Source organism: Boleophthalmus pectinirostris, unplaced genomic scaffold, assembly GCF_026225935.1.
Source record: "Boleophthalmus pectinirostris isolate CB_2022bp ecotype Guang Dong unplaced genomic scaffold, ASM2622593v1 HiC_scaffold_8, whole genome shotgun sequence".
Lineage (NCBI taxonomy): Eukaryota > Metazoa > Chordata > Actinopteri > Gobiiformes > Gobiidae > Boleophthalmus > Boleophthalmus pectinirostris.
The window spans coordinates 1,607,693-1,630,076 of record NW_026571515.1 but is presented as its reverse complement, the minus strand read 5'-3'; the positions used below and the strand labels follow the sequence as shown (position 1 = coordinate 1,630,076).

The following is a 22,384-nucleotide window of genomic DNA, read 5'->3' as shown; positions in this document are numbered from 1 at the left end:
TAAAGACAATTTAAGGAGCAGTTATTATTTCTGTGTAAACTTGAAGGAGAATATTTTAATTACAAACTATTTCATTTAGAACAGTTCATTCGGGATTAAAACAAAAAACAAAACAAAAAACATCACATGAACGTTTCTTCTATAAAAGAATGTGATGGTTTTTGTTTCAGGTCCAGGAGTTGGTGGCCACAGACGACTTCAAACCAAACTCTGCCATGGTGGTGCTCGACTTTCTCCTCCGACATTCTTTCATCCACCCAGACTCAGGTTTTTATTCTGTTTTTATTTCTGTTTTTAAAGAGTCATAATTCAGCTTTTTCAAATCTGTGTTCTAATGTTTCCTCATCACAAACAGACGTCGTTAGTCGTTTCGTCCTCATGAAGACCGTCTCGGTGGTCGAAGCGCGTCGTCGTACTTTTAATATCTTCAGTCGGTGTCTCAGGTTTATACTTCGCCCATTTTTTCATTTTCCAGTGAGAGCAACATTCAAGTTTAACCCTCGTAGAGAACATGTACCTTTAAACTCTGTGATGACCTAATGAAGCTCAGTCTGGTCCATCAAAACATGGTAAAAAAAATAATAATATTCAGATCATCTCGATTAGAACCTGTTTTAGGTTTTAGCTCCAAAAGATTATTTAGGAAGAAATGTGGAAGAAAAGGAAATGTTTTAGAGGAGCTCAAGCTGCAGGACGTTTCCTGGAAATTGACTGATTTTGTGTAAAACTTTTGTGCAAACTTTTTATGGACTTTTTGGACTTTTAAGCAACTTTTATGAACTTTCTAAGTCATTTTTATGTACGTTTCAGTTTGTGTTTGCAAAATAAAATGATAAATTATTCAAATAGGTCTGATTTATTTGGTTCTGTCTTGTACTTTAAGCTGTATGGACATTTTCAAGTGTCTTGAGCAACTTCTAAATATTCATAAATTTGCATAAAATTTGGACCCAAATATTTTGGCCAGAGATGGAACCAATGCAGGGAGAGAATCTAAAAAAAAACCACATTGTTTGGACCACCCTCGTGAAACGCTCTGCCTTTTCTCTTCATCTTCTACCTGGAGTGAACTCGTGTTAAATGTGCAGGTTTGTGTGAACGAAACAAACACAACTCCAGGTCTGTTTGTGACGAGGAAACAACATTAGAACAGAGATTTCAAAACAGGGTAATCTGAGCTCTTTAAACTGATCCTGTACTTTGATCTTTTCAGGTAAATTGTATTTTTCATTTATTTTTCAGAACCGTTTTATCAGGAGTTTGTGTCGGGGCTGCACCATCAGCTGTAGGAGCCAGAGGACTGACCGACGCTGCGCCATTTTACATTATAACTGTAAAATAATAGATTTTAAAATTTACTGTAACAATAAGAACAAAACATGAAGTAAACTCCAGTTTTATTCTAGCTCCCTGAACATGTTGGAAAACTGGCAAACAGCTAAAGCACTTTCCTCCTGACGCCTTATTTTTGGATTTATTTTGGATTTAAATTGAAACGCCCCCTAGTGTTCTTATGTTTACTTGTCCTCTACAAGTGTTTGTAAGTTTATGTTATATAATATAATATAATATATGTTTTACTTGTGATGAAGTTTGAGAAACTGGTGCATAAAAGTGTTATATACTATAATCAGTGTTGGGAAGTTTACTTTTAAAATGTAATCCCCTACAGATTACAGATTACACACACCAAAATGTAGTTTGTAACAGAATCCATTAAATTACTTAAGGTGAGTAATGTAATCTGATTACTTTGGATTACTTGATTTGCTGTAGTGAAAACAAAGACGAGGAAATCTTCACATAAGAAGTTTAGTCTGATAAAAGAAAATAAAAAACCCAGACTTTACTGAACCAAATAAAAAATATTATTGATAAAAGACGAGGAGACGCGTCCACACAGCAGGATTTAGTCCTGTTAAATCCTGTTTTAGTCCTGGTTTAGATCTGGTTGAGACCTGGTTTTTGTCCTGGGTTCAGTCCTGGTTCAATCCTGAATTATTCCTGGTTTAGACTTGGTTAAAAAAAAAAGGGATTTAGCCCAAAATGTGAAAACAGTAAAATCCTGCCGTGTAATCTCATTTATTTCAACAAAGTAACTGTAATCCAATTACCTCTCATGGAAACAGTAACTGTAACTGAATACAGTTACTCATAATTTGTACTCTGATTACGTAACTCTGGTGCATGTAATCTGTTACTCCACAACAGCGACTATAATATATCAAACAATACTAAAGGAATTCACCAAGACATTATCTTTGAACTTCTATGTAAGGATAAAAAACACTTGAACTATTTTTGAATGTTATAATTATACTTGGAATTTTTTTCATCCACAAAAACTTTTTTAACATTTATCAAAGAGCTGAAACACTTTTTTTTTTTTTTCACCGTTATGGACCGCAAGAGCTCGCGTCACATTTATTTTATTTTATTAATTTTTACATTGTTCCTGCCTGATTTCTCATTTGTCGTTTAATGTCGCCAATTTGTTTGTATCATATAATTTTGCGTCTAAAAATAAAAAAATAACAATAAAAACAAATCTTTCGTCGTGGCTCTTTTTTTTTTTTTTTTTTTTCACATACACCGGAAGTGTGGAATGAGCACCGCCCCCCTGTGATCCGCCTTGAACCAATCAGCGGCGTCGGCGTGGTAAAGCGTGCTCTCCCATTGGCCGTTTTAAACCGCCGGAAACGAGAGGAGAACCCATTTGAACGACAACAGCGCGAGGGAGCAGTGCGCGCACGGACCTGAGTTTTGGTGAGTCCTGCGGTTTTAAAAAAGCTTCACCTGGACAAAAAACTAACTCTACGAACTCTACAAACTGTACGCGTCCTCCACTGCGATCTGCAACCGCCAGTTCACTTTCAGTTTCGTGTTTTTTCGCAGAATGTGTGGATAATCGGCGGTGACTCGGTGCGTCTGGACTAACGCTCGGTTTCCTTCCGCGCCTCTCAACTTTTTCTGTTTATTCTTGCAAAAAAAAAAACCCAAAGACAATGGACCAAACGGAGCTGGACACGTCGGACCGGTACGTGTTCGACGCCCCGAGCGAAGTGGTGGACCTGGCCGAGTTACACAACGCTCCGCCCGACGACACCTGGTTCGGTAAGACTCGAGTGCGCGGATCAAAAGGGGGGGACCAGACCAGACGCACCTACTGACCTGGTGTACCGGGACAGGCCCAGGTCTGAGCCCCGTGTGTCTCTGTGCCACTAGATTTATACAAAACCACTGATTTGTCCAAGTTTTATACAAGAAATGTCCCAGTGTCTGGGCTAAACCAGGACTAGTTCGGGTCTAAACTAGGACTAGTTCGGGTCTAAACCAGGACTAGTTCGGGTCTAAACCAGGACTATAGTTCGGGTCTAAACCAGGACTAGTTCGGGTCTAAACCAGGACTAGTTCGGGTCTAAACCAGGACTAGTTCGGGTCTAAACCAGGACTAGTTCGGGTCTAAACCAGAGGAGCATAAATTGTGTTATGTTTTTTGTTTTTTTTAGTCTCAGATTAAACTCTGATCCTCTCGTGAGTCGAGGATGGACGGAGCTACACTTTTTTCACTATTTTATTTAAACTAACCGTCCAAACCCGAGTCTGTCCCAGTGTTTCATTTGGAAAATCTGGTCCCTCTAATGTCCGAGTGTCTGTGGTCCTGACTGGATGATCATCCACTTGTTCATCCTCGACTCACGACAGGGTCAGAGTAAAATCTGAGACTAAACACAGAAGCTCAGGCTGATGGATTTGGGCAAAAACAAAACAAAAAAAACACACAATTTATGCTCCTCTGGTTTAGACCTGAAATAGTCCTGGTTTAGACCTGAAATAGTCCTAGTTTAGACCTGAAATAGTCCTGGTTTAGTCTTGGTTTAGATCTGAAATAGACCTGATATAGTCCTAGTTTACCCCAAGTTTACACCCAAAATGGTCCTGGGTTTAGACCCCGACATGGTCCTGGGTTTAGTTTTTTAGTCGTTTTTTTTCTGTCGCAGCCTTCAGTCCGGGAGGGTTTTTGTTTTATCCTGAGCAGCAGTTTGTTTGTTGAATCCTGTGAGTGGGAGAGTGAACCCAAACTCCACTCATCCCTGAAACTGTGAAATCACACCCTTTAATGTTGTTTTTGTGTGAATATTTCTGTGCTGCAGCAGAGGAAACTGTAAACATCCACATGAACCCGACCACAGCAGCCCGGCTGGAGGGGGATGCTGCAGATGTCTCCAGCTTTTGTGTTGTTCTCAGTGTTTTAGAGGAAACTTTGGACACGTATTTAGCTCCAGAACACTGAATACCTGCAGTAAAATGTATTTTGTAATGTCCCACGGTCATGGAAATCCTGGAAAAGTCATGGAATTTTAGTCTCTCTTTCAGGTCTAAACCAGGACTTTTTCAGATCTATTTCAGGTCTAAACCAAGCCTAAACTAGGACTAAACCCAGGACTGTATTTCGGGCCTTAACCCCGGATTGTATTTCGGGCCTAAACCCAGGACTATATTTCAGGTCTGAACCAGCACAATCGGGTCTAAACTAGGACTAAACCAGGTCTAAACTAGATCCAGAACACTGAATACCTGCAGTAAAATGTATTTTGTAATGTCCCACGGTCATGGAAATCCTGGAAAAGTCATGGAATTTTAGTCTTTCCCGCAGCTCCAGTGTTCTGTTCAGTTCTCATGAGAATGTTCTGATTATTTCTGAACGTAAGTGTTTAAAAGAGACGACAATAAATGCACTGACAGGATTTAAAATGTTCAAAAACTATAATCCCAAACCATAAAGTGAGTGGAAAGAGTCACTCAGATTTAGACCTAAAAGTCTGATCAGTTCTACACATGTAGGTGCTGGAAAGTCATGCAGGGTGTTAAAAGTCTTAAAAAGGTCTTAAATTTCATGTTCCTAAATTAAGGCCTTGAAAAGACTTAAATTATGTTGTCCAAGTTTTATTTTTTTCACAAAGGTTTTAAATTTCATTGAAATGAGTGTTTCACTTAATGATACCCAGGCCTAGTTTACACTAAGAAGTTGCCGATACGATACATACCTTGATACAGTGAGCTTTCGATTCGATACAGTTCAATAAAAATAAAGGCTAAATCATGGCTGTGATACTAAGTCTTTGTTAAACCATTTCTATTTCAAAGTTCATATGAAACACAAACATTAAAATCATCAAAACAGTGAAAATGTCAAATGTGTCGCATAAAAAAGTTTCCTTCCTCTAAACAAGCACCAAAACTGTAGCTGTAACAAAATAATTTAGTGAAATATACCAAAAATACTCTTGGTGATATATCGATACAGTAGCCCACGATATCGATACTGTATCATCACATTAAGTGATACGATATATCGCTATTTCAATATTTTTGCACACCTCTAGTGTAAACCGTGTGACCTGCAGCATTAGGATTCGTTCACTCGACAGTAGACGGGGACTTTTTTCTTATTGAACCAATCGCTGCTGTTTGGTCGTGACGTTTGTAAAGCTCCAAATCCTGTAGGAAGAAGAACAATAACGTCTTTCCCCGAGATCAAACTCTCCAAACATTCTCTTTGTTCTGACTTTAAATCCTCGATCACTCACACACCACTTTCATACAAGGCAATGTGTGTGAAGTGTCTTGCCTAAAGACACAATAATTGAATTGATTGTTTAACTGACCTTGACTATCAACTGTTCATGGACCTGGAGCAGGTTTGTGTTGTGCTGGAGAGAAATTAAATTGAGCAGAGCCTCAGGAAACGACAACATGAAGTCGTGTAGCATGAACGAACGTCTAATTTGGAGTTTGCACCGATACTTTGTTTACTCGTTGCCGCCAGAGCCCAAAACCAATCAGTAAAGTAGAGGAAGATGTTGGATGGATCATGAAGAAGTGTAGGTTTAATCCACAGTGATTCTTAGATTTCGTTTGATGTAGTTGTTTGGTTTTTATTAGAATTGGATCTGGTGTTTTTCGCTGCATCACGGCTGCGATCTTGGTCGTAATTTTCATTTACGTGATCTTAAATTTGGGGCAGTCAAACCTGGAGATACTCTGACATGGAAAATTCACTTTAAGTCGTGAAGAAGTCATGGAAAAGTTTTTTAATTTTTTTTGCCCGTGAAAGTGTGTGAACTCTGTGTTCTGATAATGGACCAGTCAGTGAACTGTTCCTAAATTGTGTTTTGTGAATTCAGCCAAATGAAAAAGTAACTGCACCAGAACAGTTACTTTAAATGAGTATTGTGAATATTCTCATTATATTTATTCATTTACTTCCCAGCTCTGGTTCTTAACTCGTTTGTGGTGTTTGTGTTGCAGAGAAACGTGAGAGTGGAAGTTTGAACTCGTCTCTGATGGTCGACGCCGTCACTGAAACTCCACAGAGAAACACTCAAGAGCCCCAAGGTTTGATCCCAGCACTGTGACGTACTACTGTGTACTACTACTACTGTGTAACGTACTACTGTGTAACGTACTACTGTGTAACGTACTACTGTGTAACGTACTACTGTGTAACGTACTACTGTGTAACGTACTACTGTGTAACGTACCACTGTGTAACGTACCACTGTGTAACGTACCACTGTGTAACGTACCACTGTGTAACGTACCACTGTGTAACGTACCACTGTGTGACGTACCACTGTGTACGTACGTGTGACTGTGTGACTACACTGTGTGACGTACTACTGTGTGACGTACTGTGTGACTACTACTGTACTACTATGTAACTACTACTGTGTAACTACTACTGTGTGTACTACTACTGTGTGTACCACTGTGTGACGTACCACTGTGTGACGTACCACTGTGTGACTACTACTGTGTAACGTACTACTGTGTAACGTACCACTGTGTAACGTACTACTGTGTAACGTACCACTGTGTAACGTACTACTGTGTACTACTGTGTACTACTACTACTGTGTGTGTGTGTGTGTACTACTACTACAGTGTGTGTGTGTGCTACTACTAGTACTACTACTACTACAGTGTGTGTGTGTGTGCTACTACTAGTACTACTACTACAGTATGTGTGTGTACTACTGCTGTGTGTGTGTGTGTGTGTGTACGTGTGTACTAACTACTGTGTGTACTTCTGTCTGTGTGTTTACTACTACTGTGTGTGTACTACTACTACTACGAATACTACTACTGTGTGTGTACTACTACTACTACGTACTACTACTGTGTGTACTACTACTGTGTGTGTACTACTACTACTACTACGAATACTACTACTGTGTGTGTACTACTACTACTACTACGAGTACTACTACTGTGTGTGTACTACTACTACTACGAATACTACTACTGTGTGTGTACTACTACTACGAATACTACTACTGTGTGTGTACTACTACTACTACTACTGAGTACTACTACTGTGTGTGTACTACTACGTACTGTGTGTGTACTACTACTACGAGTACTACTACTGTGTGTGTACTACTACTACTACGAGTACTACTACTACTACTGTGTGTGGACTACTACTACTGTGTGTGTTACTACTACGACGTGTGACTACTACTACTACTACTGTGTGTGTGTTACTACTACTACTACTACTGTGTATGTGTGTGTCCACTATTATTTATATACAGCATGTCCCAAACAATTTGACATCTTTTTTTTTATTAGTAATGATCTTAAACTACTAAGTCTCTGATGTTGATGTTTTTACCAGATTTTTCCTCTTTACATTTTTGGTCCACATTTGTTTTGCCGTTTGAAGTTTTTCAAAATTTTGCATCAAAGTCTTGGGTGAGTGAGCAGATCCCAAGACGCAAAATGAGTATAATTTATAATTCATCAAATAAATTTCCCCCAAAAAGTGCGACTTATGTTTTTTTTTTTTATTTCTTATGTATTTTTTGGCTTGGTGCAACTTATACTCCGAAAAATACAGTAATCGAGTTGAAGTGAAGCTTAACAAAGTTTTATTTTGGGAGATTGTTTATATAATAAGTATATTTATTTTATTTTTAAATATAGAGGTTATAAAACAGCTGGATATAGAGTTTATTTTGGACACATTTATGTATTTCTGCCTTATTTCATGTTCAAAGTTTATTTTATTCATTTTATACATCGCAACTGCTCTAAGATTCAGATTTGTGGCCGATATTTATTTTCAATTTGATAGTTTTGCGTAAATCATCAAATAATAAGTGTTTTTGTTGTTGTTTGTTTTGTTTTTTGAGAGAGAGAAATGCTGAATCATGTTCTGTAAGTAAAAAAAATAATTGTTTGAATAATTGTGATTTCAGTATTGACCAAAATAATCGTGATCATTTTTTTTCCTTAATCGAGCAGCTCTTACTCAACCTGAAAACAGAACAAAAATAAAACATTAAATATAAAATCTTGATCTGTTTCTGTAGATTCTGTGAAAATTTGAGGTTATTTGACCAAGAATTACCAAAATTATTGCCCTGTGAAATGATGTCAAAGTGTTTGTGGGACCCTCTGTGTGTATTACTGTTTAACTCTGTGACGTGTTTTAACCCAGATGCTGTTCCAGACGCCGCTCCTCCTCCTCCTCCTCCTTCTTCAAACATCGTGACAACGTGGGGAGACTCCAAACCCTCCACCTCCAGGAACCAGCCGCTCAGAGTTTCCAAACGGAAGATGGAGACGAGCGGTCCGCCCACGAAGAAGCAGAGGAAGTACGTGGCGTTGCGTGAAGCGCGGCGGGCGTCGGGTTCTCTGATCCGCGCTGACGTCGCGTTCTTTGTGTTTGCGCAGGAGTCCAGTCGCTCAGCCGCTCAGGAAGTCCAGTCGCATCACGAAGAGCAAAAGTCTGAGGGCGACTCGGAGCGTCTCCAGTCTGCAGACGACCTCCAGCCTGAACACGGCCTCCACCGAGTCAGTCCTGCTCCCACACACGAGACGCACACAAAAAAACACGAGAGACGCACACAAAAAAACACGAGACGACACAAAAACCAAACAAGAGAGACGCACACAAAAAACCAAACACGAGAGACGCACACAAAAAAACACGAGAGACGCACAGAAAAACCAACACGAGAGACGCACACAAAAAACCAAACACGAGAGACGCACACAAAAACCAAACACGAGAGACGCACACAAAAAACCAAACACGAGAGACGCACACAAAAACCAAACACGAGAGAGACGCACACAAAACCAAACACGAGAGAGACGCACACAAAAACCAAACACGAGAGAGACGCACACAAAAACCCAAACACGAGAGAGACGCACACAAAAACCCAAACACGAGAGAGACGCACACAAAAACCCAAACACGAGAGAGACGCACACAAAAAACCAAACACGAGAGACGACGCACACAAACCCAAACACGAGAGAGACGCACACAAAAACCAAACACGAGAGAGACGCACACAAAACCAAACACGAGAGAGACGCACACAAAAACCCAAACACGAGAGAGACGCACACAAAAACCCAAACACGAGAGAGACGCACACAAAAACCCAAACACGAGAGAGACGCGCACACACAAAACCCACAAACACGAGAGAGACGCGCACACACAAAAAACCCAAACACGAGAGAGACGCGCACACACAAAAAACCCAAACACGAGAGACGCACACAAAACAAACCCACGAGAGACTAGACTGTGTCCTGTTGATCCTCCTGCTCTTCGTGCTCCAGGTGCGTCGGCCAAAATGACAACATAGAATTGTTTTCCTTGGATATTTTTATGGAAATCTGTCAGAAATTTAATGTCTTAAAAGGTGGATCCGTATTTTATTGTTCTGCAAATTAATTGGGCACGAAGAGATTCTAATACTAAAGACGGCACAATATTTGAGTCCAGTCACTTTAAAACTTTGTGTGGACTGGATTTGCCTCGTCCTCTGCCGTCTCATCATCGTCGGGTTTGACTCGCGTGATCCCGATGAGGCGCGAAATTCAGATGAGGGCAGGAAGTGTTTCACTCCACTTTAAAACTCATCAAACTGGGCGACACAGACCCACTACTACGAAAAAATAAGTCTAAATATAAGTTCTGACCCGTACGATGTGGAGAAGTCTGAAGTTTTCATACAGTTTGGAGGCGATGGAGATAATAAATTATTTGGTGCTGTAGAACTCGTAAACACTGAGCCAAATGAAAACCTTTAAAACACAGGTGTCAAACATACGGCCCGGGGGCCAGATCCGGCCCTCCAAGACCTTTAATCTGGCCCTCGGCTGATTTTCTACTAAAATATTTTAATTATAATTTTTATTAAACTATTGTTAATTTTCTGTGGTGTTTATCACAGCAGCGTCTCCAGCGTCTCTGTACGTGGCCCCTCCCACCAGAGCAGCACAAATGAAGACTTGTCTCTTTCCAAACGCTCTTAAAGGACGATCGTTTTGACTGTTGACCGTGACACCCTCATCAGAAAAATGTCCAACATGAGAAAAGTGGAGCCGAGTGCAGGATTTTACAACAAAAATGGACTTATTCCTGTTTACAGACAAGTTCATGTTAAAACTTTGTGTTGAAATTGGATTTTCCTTAAAGTTTCAGGTTGTTCATAATATTATAATATTTAGTAAAAGAAAGAGTTCATCAATTCAGAAAGATTTCTGTAATAGATTTGTGTTTCTCTGCACAAATATTTGAACTTATTGTTATTTTTGGGGTTTATATGACATGAGTTTTCTGATCCGGACACTTTGAGATCAAAGTTGGTTGGACACGACCCCCGGAACAAAATGAGTTTGACACTCCTGATTTAAAGCCTGGAGGAGAAAACTATTTAGAATTAAAATCAGCCGCTGCACTTGGATCATCTAAAGATAATTATTAAAAAAGTATAAAACATCAAATTGCAATAGTAAGCAAATAAAATGAGCACCACATGAAGCTTTTTTGTGTGACAAGTTTGGACTTATAACGCAACAGTTTACCGTCACTTAGGATGTTTGTCTTTCTAAATAGCTGTCCAAAAAAACTCTGAATCTATTAATTAATAAATGACACAATCGTGACCTGGTACAAAGTGGTCGTCGCAAACTCCAGAGTCTGTTTTCGTGCCTCCTGGTTTTAGAGATTGTCGATCCACTTTTGATCCACATTAAGTCCCTGTAAGTCCCTTGTTACACACCGTTTTTGGTACGAGGAAAAAAAAAAGTTTCTCCCGATTCGAGCGGCTGCAGCGACCACAGGCTGCACGGAGTTTAGGCATTTTGGCGCCGAGTCAGTGGAGGAAAACGTGGTTCTGTGCGTCTGTCTTTACTTCCTGACCTCATCTGCTTTTGGTGACGTCCAGCGATTCTGTGCCCGTGTGATTCTCTTCAGGCGTCTTTTTTTATTTTGCGTTTTGTGCTTGTTTCTTCAGGAAGTCGTCTGAGGAGCTGGAGCTGGAGAGGATGAAGAAGCTGCAGGAGGAGGTGGCTCTGCACCGGAAGAACAACGAGGCCAGCTACAAAGCGGCTTTAGCTGGAGGTGAGTGTCTCCTGACTGGGCCCCCAGCGCTCGCTCTGACGTGGACTCTGTTTTCGAGATGTTTCACACCGACACTTTTCCGTCTACAGATCCACCGGCGAAGAAGACGACCTTCGCCGGCACCGTGCCCAGAGAGTTCAACTTCAAGACGGACGCGCGGATCAAACCCTCCACTTCGACAAACGCCACCAAAGACGTGAACTTCGTCGCTCAGCTGCGCAAACCCTCCTCCCCCGTGAGTAAACGAGGGCCACGGCTCGGGTCTGGTTTCATCTCAGGACCACACAGAATCACAAACCGAGGAGGTGCAGTTAAAGATCACAAAGACCAATACTGTAGGGAGACCATATTTCCATTTGTGAAAACCCAGACACCTTCCCGGGGCTGGGAGGTGGGGCCTCGACATTGAGCTACAGTCGTCCCTCGCTATATCACGCTTCACCTTTCGCGGTCTCGCTGATTTTTATTTATTTTTAAACCCATGGGTGGGGCAGGACTAATCTTGGACTTAAGAGAGAGAACGCCGAGCAGTTTGTCTGCAAAGCGCGATCAGGCAATTGCCGCGTTTACCTCCGTGAGGTGTGGAGCTCTGCATCGGTCCCTTCTCCTGCGTCACCTCCGGCCCATCCCGACACTAGGTCCTGGTTCGGTCCTGGTTCGGTCCTGGTTCGGTCCTGGTTCGGTCCTGGTTCGGTCTTGGTTCAGTCTTGGTTCGGTCTGGTTCGGTCTTGGTTCGGTCAGTCCGTTCGGTCCTGTTCGGTCCGTGGCGTAGGCAGCACAAAAACTTGATATAATCTCTGGTTAACTGGCAGGTGCGATCCTGTCCTGCGCAGGTGCGGTGTTGTACTGCAGGTCTCCAAAAATGGCCCCATGCAGGACTCTGCTCTGTAGACTCTATTAAGGAATAAATGAATCTTGGGTTTGTTACATAAATAAGGAGGAAAATAACAAAAGGACGACAGCACCTGTCGATCCTGTCTGAGAAAAGTGTATAAAGTTTGTGCTGAGGTTTTACAGACTTAAAACAGATATAATAATTGTAAAATATAAAGTTGATACTTCGTGGATTTCACCTGTCGCGGGTTATTTTTAGAACATAACTCCCACGATAAACGAGGGACACTGAACTCTCACCTCAACCTGTGCACATGGACTCACACTTGTCCCGACCGGGACGGAAAACTGAGAATTTCTTGTACAAGTCGTTGTTAATTGTGCATTTGTGCTTCGGCGTGTTGCAGACTGACCGACTGTGTCTCGCTCCTTCTGAGTCAGAGAACTACGAAAGCCGATCAATTTAATGCCCCCAATGAACTGTAATGAAAACCCGGACATTTCCATCACTTAAAAAAAAACAAAAACGGATGCCCAGGACAAGACGCGAAAAACGGACGTTTGGTCGCCCTACAATACTGAGATTATTCACACAGTAGATTTCCTCTGTGTGGAACTACACTGAGTCTGTGGAGTTTTTATGGGAAAGAAGAGCTTAAACTTCTACAAATGTTCTGAACTAAGATTTTTAACTTTTTAAACTTTTACGGATGGACCCGAGTTTCTGTTTAGGTGCCGATTTTAAAAAGACCCCTCTTTTAGAAAAACTATTAAAGATGTCTGAACCTCACAGCCTTCACTAGGTTGGATGCTCCAGGTGAACTTCTCCTTGGGCTTGTGTCTCACTTTCATGAATGCACTGGCTGCATACAGCAGGGGGCAGGTTTTTTATTTTATTTTTTTAACAAAATGTCTATTATGACCGTCTCATTTCCTTTGGAGATGTACAAACTCGTGTTTTCTCTGTGGATTTCAGGCCAAAGGTGTGAAAGGTGCGACGGTGCCGAAGCCCTTTAACCTGTCGAGCAGCAGGAGGAGGAAGAGGGGGGAGGAGCCGGCGCCTTACGTGCCCATGGCCCAGCAGATCCAGCAGTACGAGAAGAGAACCCCAGACCGTTTCCACCAGCCCAGCCGACAGACGCAGGAGCGGGGTGAGTCCGGAGGGCGAGGGAGCGAGGGCGAGAGGGTCCGGGCGAGGGAGCGGGGGCGAGAGGGTCTGGGCGAGGGTCCGGGGGAGAAACATAAAATATTGTGGAGTCAAAATGCTGAACTCAATTCTGCAAAATAAATGAAATTGTAAATGAATTGTATTTCATTATAAAAAGCAATAAACCTCTAAAGCGCTTTGGACCTGCAAATGTTTAGGGGCAGGAGAGCGACTTGGATGTGCAGAGATGGTGCAGAATTGTGCTTTTGGTGCTCTTCAGTGTAGGGAACAGTGTCAAATACAAAGTTGAAAAAACTGATTTTATCTGTTCAGCCTACATGTCCCATCATGCACCAGACAGGAGTTTGCCCTGATGGAGGCTGAAGGGCCGAAACACGCTGGTCTGATTTGAACTTTATCGAACTTTAGCCATGTGGTGTTAAAGGATGTTGAATATTTTGTACTTTTTTGAGTGCCTCAGTTTTTTCAACTTTATATTCGAAGCCTGGTTTAGTCCAGGCTTTAGTCCAGGTTTAGTCCAGGTTTAGTCCAGGTTTAGTCCAGGCTTAGTCCAGGTTTAGTCCAGGTTGCCTTAGAAAAAATGTAATTTTAAAAAACAGATCTAAAATAAAAGCAGTGCAGCTTTAGTCCAGGCATGAGGTAATATTATACAAATGTTTACGTATTTTGTGATTCCAAATGAGCTGAAACGGGCCGGTCAGAGTCGACCAAAGAGTCAAATGTGGCCCTGGAGCCTGCACCAGGAGAGGACCTGCTGTCTGGAGACCAACTCTAACTCTGTCCTCCAGGTCCGTCTCCCGTGAAGAGTCAGCACAAACCCACAGTGAAGGAGCCCACCATCCCAGAAGGTTTCCACCTGCAGATCGAGAAGAGGCTCCAGGAGCGACAGGCCAAGAAGCCCCCGGTGGTGGAAGAGGAGGAGCCGCCACACGTCTTCAAGTCCCACCCGGTGCCCAAGAAGATCCTGGAGGGAGTCGTGGTGAGTCAAAGCTCTTCTCAGACTGATCCTCTGTCCTGTGTCCTGCCTGAGTCTCTGTTGCAGCCGTTCAGTGCAGAGGAGAGTTTGTCCAGTAAACTGTGTGCAGGTTCTAAAGCTCCTCCGTGTTCACAGGGCGTCCCGGAGAAGAAGCTGCCCACTCTGACGCTCCCAGAGTCTCCGGCCTTCGCCCTGAAGAAGAGGGTGCGCGTGGAGCCGCCTCCTGTCCAGGTCAACTCTCATTTCATTCATCTAGAAAACAGTTTTTTCTTAGCGTAGTGACACTGAGGAGCATCGTTTGGTGTGTGGATGATTCAATATTCCATTTTTCAGGTTTCCCACTGTGTCTTAAAAGCATTGAATTTATGAATTTGGAAATAATACCTTTAAAAAGACTTTAAAAACTCTTGAATTTTTATATCTGAGTCTTAAAATTTGTGCAGTACGTAACTTCTCTGTATCGCATTTCTCCTCAAAAGTTTAATTTGTGAACCACCGTTATTTGGTTAAATACTGTTGCTTAAATAAAGAGCGACTGAAACGATAATTGAAAACACGACTCAGCCCCGGATCAAAATCCTCTGAACACGTCACTGAAAATCACGAATTGCAGCAGCACAAGAAACAAACTCTGCAGAAGAGCGAGAAATCAAAGACGAGCTCAGCAGAACCCAAAGTCTGACTAACACTGTTCTGTTGTTTTTTACTGTTGGTTTTACGTCAGAGCGACACATTTCAGTTATGAGGAAGAGTCTCAACTCCCCAAATTCATTTGTTTGAGAAATAAATCCAAACAAATTCAAGAATTTAGTTTTTCTTTGGCAGTAGTTTTATGAAATAAGCCCTGAAGTAGGTATTAAATTTTGATATAAATGTAAAAGAAATCTGCAGGAACCAGATTTTCCTGTGAGTTCATTTATTCGTTTAAATCCTGTAAAAATGTTATAAACCCTGAAGACCGTGGACTAGTTTTATGTTCTTACTGGTGCTGCTGTGGACCCGCAGGTGAAGCCCCCGTCTCCCATCAAAGCTCCGCCTGTGCCGCACTTCGGTTTGCCCTTCCAGCCCAAACTGCCCGAGCATCACCAGGTGGAGGTGTGTCCCTTCTCCTTCGACAAGAGGGAGCAGGAGAGGAGAGCGCTGAAGGAGAAGAGGCTCGAGCAGCTCAGGAACGAGGACGTGAGTTTCTTTACTTACTCCAGTGTGTGTCTGTGTGTGTCTGTGTGTGTTTGACCTGCTCCACCCAGCAGTGTGTGACCTCAGCTCCACACGCAGACGGCTGGACGCACAGGGTTAGTTTACTCTTTAGAGCCAGGGTCCAGACTTTTAGCTCCAGGAAACATCCAGAGCTGCAGATTCTCCCTGAGCTGGAGCAGGAGTCTTCATCTTTGACAAACTCTGATGTTTGTGTCAAACTGAACCTGAGCTGTAGAGTTCTGTGTCCTGCTGCTGTGCTTAGACGCTTGAATTCCAGCTGCATTATTCTACATGTCACACGCCGCTCACTGATGGAGTGTTTTGATGTGAAACCTGCTGCAGATGTTTGATTATTTGTGTATTTTCCAGGTTCCAAAGTTCAAGGCTCAGCCTCTGCCCGACTTCAGCACAGTGGTGCTTCCAGAGAAGAAGAAACCAGAGCCCACCAAACCAGAGCCTTTTCACCTGCTCCTCAACGAGAGAGGAGCCCAGAAGAGCAGCCGCTGGGAGACCATGGTGTGTGTGTGTGTCTGTGTGTGTGTCTGTGTGTGTCTGTGTGTGTCTCTGTGTGTCTCTGTGTGTGTGTGTCTCTGTGTGTGTGTGTGTGTCTCTGTGTGTGTGTGTCTCTGTGTGTGTGTGTGTGTGTCTCTGTGTGTGTGTCTCTGTGTGTGTCTGTGTCTGTGTAATGATACAACCAGTGTGTGAGCAGGGCCCCGGGTTCTGCTCACACCTCTGGAGATGTTACTGTCCTGGGCAGGTTTTACTCCTCAAAGTCCAACCAGAGGCATTTCAGAGCCTCTAAACTCTGTTCTTTATGTGGAACACTCTCGTTCATAGATCTTCTCTAAATTACAGTACAGCCCCTGACCAAAACCTTGGACCAAAACCTTGGACCAAAACCTTGGACCAAAACCTTGGACCAAAACCTTGGACCAAAACCTTGGACCAAAACCTTGGACCAAAACCTTGGACTTAAACCAGATATAGCCTTGCCATTCCATACGGACCGCCCCCCTCTCCCGTACACCGCACGGGCCACGCCTCTAAAACCAGGTCTAAACAGGATTTGGTCAGGACTTGACCAACCCCCTCCGGTCCACAAAATATTGTTGGATATAAAACCGGTCCATGCGACAAAAAATGTTGGGGACCAGTGGTGTATCTGACTGTGCCCGTTGTGCCCGTTGTGCCCGTGTGCCCGTCCCCTTTAGCCTCACCACGGCCGCGGGCTTCCGGCCCCGTGTTCTGCTCACACCTCTGGAGATGTTACTGTCCTGGGCAGGTTTTAGAGGGCGTCTAAACTCTGCTCTTTACGTGGAACACTCCGGTTCATAGATCTTCTTCTCTAAATTACAGCACATTTCCACAGCCCCTGAGCTCAGCTGTAGAGTTTTGTCCGTTCTCTTCATCACTGTTCAGACCGTGATGTTCCGCGCTCACGATGCTCTTGTTCCTGCAGGTCCAAGAGGAGAAGAAGCAGCAGGAGGAGGCCACACACTTCAAAGCCCGACCCAACGTGGTCACGCACAAGGAACCGTTCAAACCCAAGAAGGAAGAGCGCGCAGACACATGTGAGGCGGCTTTTCTCCCCTTTCCTGCTGAAAAACACACCTGGAGTTTTGTTTCATTCACACTCTGAGCTTAAATTACCTCTTCATGACATCACAAGGTGGAACAGGGCGTCTGAGTGACTCTATTTGTCTGTTTACATCTGCAAAACTCCAAACATGTGAATGAAACAAAACACAACTCCAGCTCTGTTTTTTTCACTCACAAGAGTCAGTTTAATCTAATATAAACATTTAAAACATGTTGTGCCCGTTGTGGATGACTCTGTGTATCTGTTTGTGCCCGTTTGTGCCCGTCTGTGCCCGCCCCCTTCAGCCCTGAGCGCGGCCGCGGGCTTCCAGCTGCTGACCGAGCGCCGCGCCCGTGAGCGGCAGGAGTTCGACCGACTGGTGAGCGAGAAGGAGGCTCTGCGGGCGATGATGGAGGAGCAGCAGCGCAGAGAAGCAGAGGAGCGAGAGAAGGAGGAGATCGCCCGTCTGCGGCAGGAGCAGGTGACGCGCCCGCCAAAACGCCGCCGCAAACGTTTAACACGCCCGCCAAACGCCGCCGCAAACGTTTAACACGCCGCAAACGTTTAACACGCCGCAAACGCAAACGCCGCCGCAAACGTTTAACACGCCGCAAACGTTTAACACAACGTTTAACACGCCAAACGCCGCCGCAAACGTTTAACACGCCGCAAACGTTTAACACGCCGCCAAACGCCGCCGCAACGTTTAACACGCCGCAACGTTTAACACGCCCGCCAAACGCCGCAGCAAACGTTTAACACGCCAACAAGTTCATGTTAAAACTTTGTTGAAATTGTATTTTTCATAATATTATAATATTTAGTAAAAGAAAGAGTTCATCAGTTAAAAAAGATTTGTGTAATAGATTTGTGTTTCTCTGCAGAAATATTTGAACTTATTGTTATTTTTGGGGTTTATATGACATGAGTTTTCTGATCCAGACACTTTGGATCAAAGTCAGTTGGACACGACCCCGGAACAAAATGAGTTTAACTCTCCTGATCTAAATCATGTCTGTGATACTAAAAGCCCCTTCCCCACACACAAATCTGAACCAGGACTAAACTAAAGTCTAAAATGGGACTAAAGCTGGGTCTAAATAGGATTTAATCAGGACTAAATCAGGTCTAAAACCAGGTCTAAACCACGACTAAAACAGGATTTACTCTGGACTAAAAACCTCGGGACTAAACCAGGAGTTAAATGGGACTAAACCGGGACTAAAGCAAAGTCTAAAATGGGACTTAATCAGACTAAATCAGGTCTAAAACCAGGACTAAAACAGGATTTAATCAGGTCTAAAACCACGACTTAACCAGGACTAAACCAGGATTTAAACAGGACTAAAACCGGGAATAAACCCAGGATTAAATCCAAGTCTAAACCGGGATTTAATCGGGTCTAAACCGGGTCTGAACCAGGTGTAAACCAGGATTTAATTGGGACTAAAAACAGGTCTAAACCTCGCCGTGTCGCCGCAGCCCCTGGTCCTCAAAATCTTGTCGGACATAAATCTGGTCCGTGGAGATAAAAAGTTTGAGGAGCACGTCTGTAAATCTCACAGGAGTTGGTTTTGTGTCATTTAGACCTTTTAAAGTGTAAAAAGTAGTTTTTGTTGCGTTTCCTTTCGTCTTTGAGCTTCACTGACTGTCGCTCTGTCTGTTTTGTTTCCTGCAGGTTCACAAGGCTCAGCCCGTCAAACACTATCGCTGTGTGAAAGTGAAGAAGAGCGACATGCCGCTCACCATGCCACAGTCGCCCAACTTCTCCGACCGATTCCGCATGTGACTTTTTTTTTCCTTCTATTTTTGTCCCCCTTTTTAAATATTTCTATTGTATTTTACCAGTTTTTACCTTTTTTAATGTTTTTTGAATAAATCCTGTGAGTGTGGAGACAGTTTGTGTGCAGCTCCTGTCGCTTCTGTAAATATTCTACTAAATGTTCTACTACTAAATGTTGTCTCATCCCTCGACTCGTGTGGTTTTTTTGGTCATGTTTCATGAGGTTTTCAGAAAGTTTTAGCAGAGAAATTAAGGGGAAAGTTCTGGAACCTGGATGTTGAGCTTGTTTAGTGACTTAAAGGTTGTATGGAGGATTTTTTTTTTTTTTTAGTTTTCAAATTGTCAGTGAAAGTTTAAAATACCGTTAGAGACGCAGCAGCCTTGGAATTATAATGACCAAAAAAAAAAGAATGAAAATTTATCAACTGTGGACGTGTTGAGGCCAGATAAACATCAGCCAATAGAAAACAAGGCTCCCTCTTTATCTATTGGCTGTTGCTTTGTCAATCAAACTCCCTTCGTGTCTAGTGTAACTGACTCGTCGGCGCGATGTGAGGATTACGTGGTTTATGCAGCGGTTCTTAGAGGCTTTTTTAAACTGTCGCTTCCTCGCAGTTCACACAAAGTTTGTTGCGACGGCGGACGAGAATCCACGAGCAGTTCGCCGGTTTTTGAGGTCGATGAAAGAAGAGGAGAAGGAGCGAAGACAAACTGAGGTGATTCTTGGAGATTCCTTCCAGCGACGGCGTGAATGAAGCAGACGAAGGGTCTAAAAACTGACGTGTCGGTCGCTAAATTATTTCTAGACGGGAAACTTAAACTAATTCTGAACGAGGCTGTAAACAAACGTGATTTCTAGAGTAAAGAGGCGGGAGGAGGAAGGTGGCGTCACACATGCACAACATTTGAAAAAAGGACTGTTGCTTTATTTCACTTCCCTTAAAAAAATCCTCTATACAACCTTTTTTACAAATATATATTTTTGTTTCAAATTATCAATGAAAGTTCAAAATGGCGTTAGAGACGCAGCAGCTTTGGAATTATGAAGACCAAAAAAAAAACAATGAAAATCCATCAACAGATAAACATCAGCCAGTAGATAAAGAGGCTGCCTCATTTTCTATTGGCTGTTGGGTTGTCAATCAAACTCCCTACGTTTCTAGTGTAACTGACTTGTCGGCGCTCGGGGATTACGTGGTTTATGCGGCGGTTCTTAGAGGCTTTTTTAAACTCGCTTCCTCACAATTAACAGTTTGTTGCGACGGCGGACGAGAATCCACGAGCAGTTCGCCGCAAAACAAAGTCGGTTTTTGAGGTCGATGAAAGAAGAAGAGGAGAAAAGGAGCGAAGACAAACTGAGGTGATTCTTGGAGATTCCTTCCAGCGACGGCGCGACTGAAGCAGACGAAGGAGCTAAAAACTGACGCGTCGGTCGATAAATTATTTCTAGACAGGAAACTTCAACAGTAATTCTGAACGAGGCTGTAAACAAACGTGATTTCTAGAGTAAAGTAGATGTTTCTACTGAGGAGCTGTGGAGGAGGAAGGTGGTGTCACACATGCACAACATTTGAAAAAAGGACTGTCGCTGTATTTCACTTCCCTTAAAAAAAATCCTCTATACAAACTTTAATACAAAAACTCACCGTTACAAACGACATTTTAACAATAATCCCACAATTCTGACCCAAAACCTGCTCCTCCGATCAGGACGAACATCTGATGAATGAAGAACATTAAAAACATCAGTCTTGTTGAACCTTCATGTTTTCGCTCTGTGTCTGTTAAAGATTTGAGTTTTAAATTCTGGTGTCGTTTCCTCGTCACAAAATCGTCCGTCTTCATCTGCGAAGCTCCAAACGCTCCGGTCCACCTTGTGATGTCACGAAGTCTCTCATCCCTCGTTCCTTTTCCTCCTCAGACCCTCCTCCTTTACTCACTCCCTCCTCTTTCTCTTCTCTCCTCTTTTCTCCTCTCAAACTCTCTCCTCTTCCTCTTCAGACCCTCCTCCTCTCTCTCCTCTTTTCTCCTTTCTCTCCTCTTCTCTCTCTCTTTACTCTCTCTTCTTTCTCTCCTCTTCTTTTTCTCCTCTCCTCTTCTATCTTCTCTCCTCCTCTCTTCTCCCCCTCCTTTCTCTCTCCTCTCTTCTCTCCTTCCTTTCTCTCTTTTTTCTGTCCTCTCCTCTCTCTTCTCTCTCCTCTCTTCCTCCTCTTAAACCCTCCCCCTCTCTCCGTTCTCTCTCCTCTCTTCCTCTTCTTCTCAAACCCTCCTCCTTTACTCACTCACTCCTCCTCTCCTCCCTCGTCTTTTCTCTTAAAACCTCCTCTCCTCTTTCTCTTCTCTCTCCTCTGAATCTCCCTCTCTCCCCTCTTCCTCCTCAGACCCTCCTCCTCTTCTTCACTCTCCTCTTCCTCTTGTAAGCCCTCCTCTTTCTTCTCTCACTTCTTTTCTCTCCTCTTAATCTCGCTCTCCCTTTCTCTCCTCTTCCTCCTTTTAAACCCCCCCAATCACTCCTCTTTCTACTCAAACTCTCCTTCTTTACTCTCTCCCTCCTCCCTCTTCTCTCCTCTCTCTCCTTTCTTCTCTCCCTTCTTTCTCTCTCCTCTTTTCCTCTTCTTCTCTCTCTCCCCTCTTCATCCTCTTAAATCCCTCCCCCTCTCTCTCCTCAAACCCTCCTTTTCTCTCTTCTCCCTCTCCTCTCTTCTCTCTCTCTCTCTCTCTCTCTTCTCTCTCCTATTCTCCTCTCTTCTCTCTCCTCTTCTCTCTCTCCTCTCTTCTCTCCCTCCCCCTCTCCCTCTCACTCCTCTTCCTCTTCAAACCCATCTTTTTTCTCACTCCTCTCTTCTCCCCTCTTCCTTTTAAAAACTCCTCTCTTCTCTCTCTCTCTCTTCTCTCTCTCCTCTCCTCTCTCCCCTTGTCTCCTCTTTTCTCTCGCTCCTCTCTCTCCCCTTGTCTCGTCTCTCCTCTCTTCTCTCTCTCTCTCTCTCTCTCTCTCTTCTCTCTCTTCTCTCTCCTCTATCTCTCTCTCTCTTTTCTCCTCCTTGTTCTTCTCTCTGTTGTCTTTTCTCTTTAGTTGAGCAGAGATCAGCGACTCCAGGACTCAGTGATTCTAGTGAAGGTGTTGTGGTTTAAAAACACAGTGGAGCTTTTTGTGAAAAAAGTTAAAAACAGTGAATGAAACAAAAATAAAAAACCCAGAGGAAACAAAATCAGAAAAAATCAGAAAAACCTTTAGTGAAATATTGGATACCTTTAAAGTGTTGGGAAGTTTACTTTTAAAATGTAATCCCCTACAGATTACAGATTACACACACCAAAATGTAGTTTGTAACAGAATCCATTAAATGACTTAAAGTGAGTAATGTAATCTGATTACTTTGGATTACTTGATTTGTTGTAGAGAAACA

At 43.1% G+C, this 22,384-nt stretch overlaps 1 protein-coding gene across 3 annotated transcripts; it reads left to right on the top strand.

Moving 5' to 3' along the window:
• Positions 1–2,700: 2,700 nt before the first annotated feature.
• tpx2 (TPX2 microtubule nucleation factor) lies at positions 2,701–19,088 on the top strand. Of its 3 annotated transcripts, XM_055166307.1 has the most exons (15): positions 2,701–2,766; positions 2,896–3,114; positions 6,313–6,399; positions 8,510–8,666; positions 8,746–8,865; positions 11,334–11,440; positions 11,530–11,675; positions 13,251–13,425; positions 14,231–14,421; positions 14,554–14,649; positions 15,424–15,597; positions 15,985–16,131; positions 17,075–17,186; positions 17,500–17,675; positions 18,873–19,088. In XM_055166307.1, the coding sequence occupies exons 2-15, from the start codon at positions 3,006–3,008 to the stop codon at positions 18,981–18,983; spliced, it is 1,908 nt and encodes a 635-aa protein (XP_055022282.1). In that variant the 5' UTR covers positions 2,701–2,766; positions 2,896–3,005; the 3' UTR covers positions 18,984–19,088. The 3 variants fall into 3 exon arrangements, with proteins under 3 accessions (XP_055022282.1, XP_055022283.1, XP_055022281.1); XM_055166308.1 differs by having other exon boundaries at positions 2,724–3,114; positions 8,522–8,666; XM_055166306.1 differs by having other exon boundaries at positions 2,726–3,114.
• Positions 19,089–22,384: the final 3,296 nt, after the last annotated feature.

Excerpts from the sequence above, each read along its gene's own strand:
- tpx2 (XM_055166307.1), top strand. The coding sequence starts at position 3,006 with ATGGACCAAACGGAGCTGGACACGTCGGACCGGTACGTGTTCGACGCC. Across the intron at positions 3,115-6,312 it reads GCCCGACGACACCTGGTTCG|AGAAACGTGAGAGTGGAAGT; the intron begins GTAAGACTCGAG and ends TTTGTGTTGCAG. Across the intron at positions 17,676-18,872 it reads CCCGTCTGCGGCAGGAGCAG|GTTCACAAGGCTCAGCCCGT; the intron begins GTGACGCGCCCG and ends TGTTTCCTGCAG.